Source organism: Acyrthosiphon pisum, chromosome A2 (genome assembly GCF_005508785.2).
Source record: "Acyrthosiphon pisum isolate AL4f chromosome A2, pea_aphid_22Mar2018_4r6ur, whole genome shotgun sequence".
In the NCBI taxonomy this organism is placed as follows: Eukaryota; Metazoa; Arthropoda; class Insecta; order Hemiptera; family Aphididae; genus Acyrthosiphon; species Acyrthosiphon pisum.
In genome coordinates, this window is record NC_042495.1 from 22,851,539 (window position 1) to 22,857,177 (window position 5,639).

Sequence of the window (5,639 nt, forward strand, 5' to 3'; positions counted from 1 at the left end):
CAAGTGGGTCACTATGGATGGTATTATTTGAATTGATTTTAATGATTAATTAGGTTTTGATATAATATAATATCAGATGTAGAAATGCTACCAAACAGAGACATAATATTAAAGAGAATTATCATATAAAATTGGGGAAAAATTAAATTATGATTTAACACTCATTGTTATTTGTCACTTTGATTTTAGGTTGAAGACCCTTTATATATCTTAGTGTAAGAAGGGCATGTCAAACACGCAGCCCATGGCTAATTTTCTGATGGCCCATTGATTGTATTATAAAAAAAAATCTGTATTGTATAATAAGTATTGTTAGTGATGCATACAATAACTAATGCAGATCTTGTATTAGAAAATTAATACTAAGTATAATTTAAATCCCTTTTAAGGTTTACATATTGCCAGACTAGTAATTAACACACAAAATCAATGATTCTTCTAAAAATAGACATTACACTTACATATTAATATATTATACACATTATATATTTTAAAATGTTCTACATGACATATGTGACATTATTTTTCTTACGATGATGGTTAAATTGTTTGACACATTTAGGAGTTTATTGTATTATACATGAATACTCTGCTAGTTGCAATCCGTTAAGTATTATTATAATAATACTTTTATTTGTTTTGAACATTTAGCCAACAAATTGTTAACTTATATTAATAGATGTTGATTTTTTTTGATTTTTCAACTAGCTGCAGTGGCGTGGCAAACTTCATTAACTTATGAGGCACAATAATTTATATAAGTAATAAATTATAAATACTTATTTAAGTAATTATGTATTTACGTAAATACTAACTGAGAAAGATTTGCTTAGTCTTCACACACTTAATAAATTATTATAATATGTGAAATGCCTCTAGTCTCCAGGACACCCTTTAAACTGAGATAGGTACGTGCCTCAAATAAAGTCTTTCATCACGCCACTGACTAGTAGCATTAGTGAAAGAACCTAGGTTGTAATATGTATAATGAATTGAATTAAAATTAGTAAATGGCCAAAAGTAAGTTTCTTACTTAGATTAAGATAAGTTTGTTAATGTTGCTGTTAAGATACTTACCTTTTAGTACATAATATTAAGTAGGTATAAAAATAAACAAATTATTATTTAATAATTACAATAGTAATTTTATTTAAAGTTTTTTTTTTTTAACATTACTATTTTACGGCCAACATTTAGGTTGTTGATAGTGAATAACCCCTCCTCTCTTTCGGTTGTGAGTAGGACACCTTGGGGTCCAATAATAAAATCTAGATTGGGCCTTCCTTATTAGATATTTATCTTCCACAGTTTGTTCGCCAATTTTGATGCCCTTTAAAATTTCCAAAAATTGACTGTGCTTGGGACACCACCATTCAGTACAATTCTAATAAAATACAAATTATAAAGATGATGTTAAAACTATTTTAAATTAATGCATTACATCATTCGTCTTCGATGTGTCTTCACTGCTTGTCTCATCTTGTAATTTTAGTTTATCCATTTTTGAACATACAAGTTTTTCTATAAAAGAAATCTTGGATTCGATAGGCAGTAAATCATCTCTCTTAACATAATTACCCATATTGTTAATAGGTGAGGATAAGCCATGAACAATTTGTTCCTCCTGAAATTAAATAATTTTAATATAGTAAAATGTGTTGGATATGTTTTTTTATTATTTTACTACATTTATTTTTACTTTTTTTTTTCCTTCATAATGTTCTGTCTTATCTTTCACCTCCATAGTGGCCATTTTTTGTTTAAGTAATTCCTACAAAAATAACAGTTAGCATATTTTGTTTAAATAATTTTGCTTGTACTTACAATTTCTTTCTCTAAATCGTCATTTTTGATTTTAAGTGCCGACTATAATAAAAAAGTATTGTAATTTGTAATTAATATTATTTATTTTTGCTAAGCATTACTTATTTTATTAAATTAAATATTAATTTTTTTACGAGTGTACTTACATTGTCTTCTTCAAAAATCTCATTTTTTGTTTTAAGTATAGCCTATAATATATATAAAAAAAAAAAATTGTAACTTATTATTAATTAATATTAAGTATGTTTTTTTTTATTTTTAAACATACATATTTTTCTTTGTATGACTTCTCTTGAACTTTTAATGTGACCTAATAAAATTGTATTTTGTTAATAACTTGTATACTAACTATGTAATTTTTTTCATTATTTATTATTAGGGCAGTGAAGTTATTGCATTAAAAAACTCAACAAATGATTGAATTATTGCATTAAAAGAAAAAAAAAATGGCCAAAGTAGCATTTATTTCAATAAAAACATAAAATCATAGTTAACTGAATCATATTTTAAGCTCATTTAGCAATGAATATGTTATATTAAGTATCTACAAAAAAGTATGAAAATGCTATAACTTCACTGCCTTATTTATTAAAATTTGGTCACTTACAAGTTCTTCAGTGAGTGACTTAATATCAGTTTGAAGCTGTATCACATCTTCAGCATAGTAATTGCTTTCGACTTTTTTATTTTTAAATTGCTCACTTAACGTATGGTATTGCTGTAAATGTGTGTATTATTGTTTCTTATTATTATTTTCAGAATATAAATAAAATTGATGTGCATGTTAATTTCAATTTTTACATACCTGTCTCATATTATCCATTTCAATCATTGCATCTTTAAATGCGGACTTGAAAAATTCCAATTCTGTAGTAGCATCATCTTTATTATTTTTTACATATTCACTATATAATGCACCAACATCTTCAAAAACTTCCATTTTTAAGAAAGTCTACTTTAAGTTAAATGTTAAATAATCAACAAAGAAAGTGTGTAGAAACTAAGAAATGTGTACCTTTCAATGCAAGTATCAAACAAGATATGGAACAAGAAATACTATAAAAATATGTGTACATCACACTGAGTGTCAAAATTCCCAGTTAGATAAAACTAATAAATATACTATTTATAATATAGCAATCAAGATCAGATAAGTTTCACATCTTGGTTTTGGAAATCCAGTTTTTTTTTAAACTGCATTTTGTCTTTTATTAATTTGATTTTCTAATGAGACTTTAAGAACTTATTTTATTTGGTAATTAAAATTAATTGCATCATGCCTGCTATTTATAGTAATGCAGAGTATTCTGATATGTTGGCTATTTTTTACGAATGTTGTAAAAGTTCATTAAATGCCTCTCGTAAATATTTAGAAAAATTTCCAGAACGAAGACAACCTTCACGGGCTACATTTATTAACATTGAAAAAACATTGCGTCAAACAGGTAGAATTCAGTTTTAATAATTGACAAAATATATAAATATTTTTATGAATTATATTAGAAGGTACCTACAAACAAATTACAATCTTTCGTAGCAGATATTTTGTAAAAACTAAAAATATATTAAATTGAGAGCCACATGATTTTATTAAAAAATAAAAATAAAAATACAATTTAGTCTATAATATAATAGAAAATAAAATTACATATTAAATGTATAAACATGAATTTGAATTAATAAGTACCTATCGTTTAGAAAATAATTTCATCAAATATTATCATGGAATTAATATTACAATCTATCATAGCAGATATTTTGTAAAAAACTAAAAAAATATTAAATAAAGACCAACATGATTTTATTTAAAAAAAAAAAAAAAATACAATTTAGTCTATAATATAATAGAAAATAAAATGAAATATTATATGTATAATAAACATGAATTTTAATCAATAGGTATCGTTTAGACAATAATTACATCTGCTACTACTGCATTGAAATTTTTAAAAATAATTTACTAAATAAACTAAAAATAAAAATTGTTGTACAGGTAGCTTTCCAAATGGCTGTAGGTTGAAAAAACATTACACTGCTGCAGATGATTCTCATAATGTTGATGTTTTAGCTGCATTTTGTACCACACCACATGCATCAATAAGATCCATAGCTCGGCAAACAGATGTCAGTAAATCAACTGTACATCGGATATTAAAAACCAATTTATATCACCCGTTCAAATTGCATTGCGTTCAAGGGTTGAAACCGTCGGATCCAGAAAGAAGACTCCAATTCATATCATTAATAGTTAGCTTATATGACCAGGATACCAATATTTTGAACAAAATATTGTGGACTGACGAAAGTTGTTTCAATAATAACGGCATGGTAAATCGCCATAATGCACATTATTGGAATGATTCAAATCCATTTTGGACAAGAGAAACAAAGTGCCAAGTTCGATGGTCCACAAATGTATGGTGTGGTATATTAAATAATACATTAATTGGTCCTTACTTTTATGAAGGAACATTAACTGGTCAGCGTTATTTGGATTTTCTGGAAAACATTTTGCCATCATTGCTGGAAAATGTCCCTCTTCATATTCGGGAATGTATGTGGTTACAGCAAGATGGTGCCCCTCCACATAATGCTAATGTGGTTAGAAATTATTTGAACCATAGTTTTCCGATGCGATGGACAGGAACAAACGGTCCTGTGAAATGGCCACCACGTTCTCCAGATCTTACTCCATTGGATTTTTTTTTATGGGGATATTTAAAAGATCATGTTTACACTGAACAATCTACTTCATTGGATAATTTGAAAGAGCGCATCACAGTAGCATGCAATGCCATAACAGTACAAATGTTGAATTCAGTAACTGCGTCAATATTACAACGATACGAAAAATGTGTAACAAATCATGGTGGTCATTTTGAAAATACATTATAATTTATAGTAATAGTTAGGGTACCTTTTTCCTTCAAAATAAATATTAAGTTATATTACTTTAATTGTTCAGTAAATTGGTACTAAATAAAATTTTAAAATAATAATTAATTAGCAAACTTAATTCATCACAAAAATATGTTGTTACTTGTTATGTTATGTACTTATGTTTATTTTGTTTTTAGTCTATGAATACCTATAACTGCTATAACCATTTCATTTTGATGGTTACACATTATCAGTTAGGTACCTGAAACCAAAAGTTGTTACCAAAAATATAATCATATAATGTGACCAGGTTACATATTTTGGTTAAGCACGAAACACGACTATTGATATTATATATTATTAATTGTCATGGATATTATGATGAAACTACGATTGATAGTAGTATCAATACTACCACAGATCAGAATGGTACCATGGTACAGTACCATAGTATCATAGTATCATCACAGTTCTGTGGTATCATAGTAACTATGACAGACTAAACTGTGTACTATCACGATTATTATTATTATTATTATTCCAATATTATCTATGCTTCTATGGCTTTAATCGTGGTTACTATCTTAGTTAGTTATCTCCGGTTCATTTTGACTTCTGGTTTTGATAAATTGCCCAGTAGCAGTAAATTTAACAAATATTTGAACATTAATAAGTCGCTAACGGAATACTCTAATTAAATACTGTAAACGTTAAATCAATTTTTTTCAATATGTTTATAAATTGGCTATTTTGAATTTCTTTTAAAAAATTTAAATCAAATTTAAATTTTTTTATTTTCTGTACAAAAAAATAAAAATAAAAAAGTTTATATTATACGTATAGTGCAATAGTCAATTAAATATATAAAAAAAAAAAAATGAAAAAATATTGATTAGAATACAAGTTATTTCATTTGTCAGAACTTCGTGGGACAC

At 26.3% G+C, this 5,639-nt stretch overlaps 1 protein-coding gene across 1 annotated transcript; it reads right to left on the reverse strand.

Annotated features, from left to right (window-relative positions):
* Window positions 1-1,149: 1,149 nt before the first annotated feature.
* Window positions 1,150-1,859, reverse strand: LOC107883031. Its single transcript, XM_029490922.1, has 2 exons — window positions 1,442-1,859; window positions 1,150-1,384 (listed from the first exon to the last, which is right to left on the reverse strand). Exons 1-2 carry the CDS (start codon window positions 1,580-1,582, stop codon window positions 1,181-1,183), a joined length of 345 nt encoding a protein of 114 aa, XP_029346782.1. The 5' UTR covers window positions 1,583-1,859; the 3' UTR covers window positions 1,150-1,180.
* Window positions 1,860-5,639: the final 3,780 nt, after the last annotated feature.

What these genes read in the sequence shown, in the direction of transcription:
- LOC107883031 (XM_029490922.1), bottom strand. Translation starts at nt 1,582, where the DNA reads ATGGGTAATTATGTTAAGAGAGATGATTTACTGCCTATCGAATCCAAG. An exon ending in ACACATCGAAGACGAATGAT is followed by an intron (nt 1,385 to 1,441) that starts GTAATGCATTAA and finishes GTATTTTATTAG; the next exon opens with AATTGTACTGAATGGTGGTG.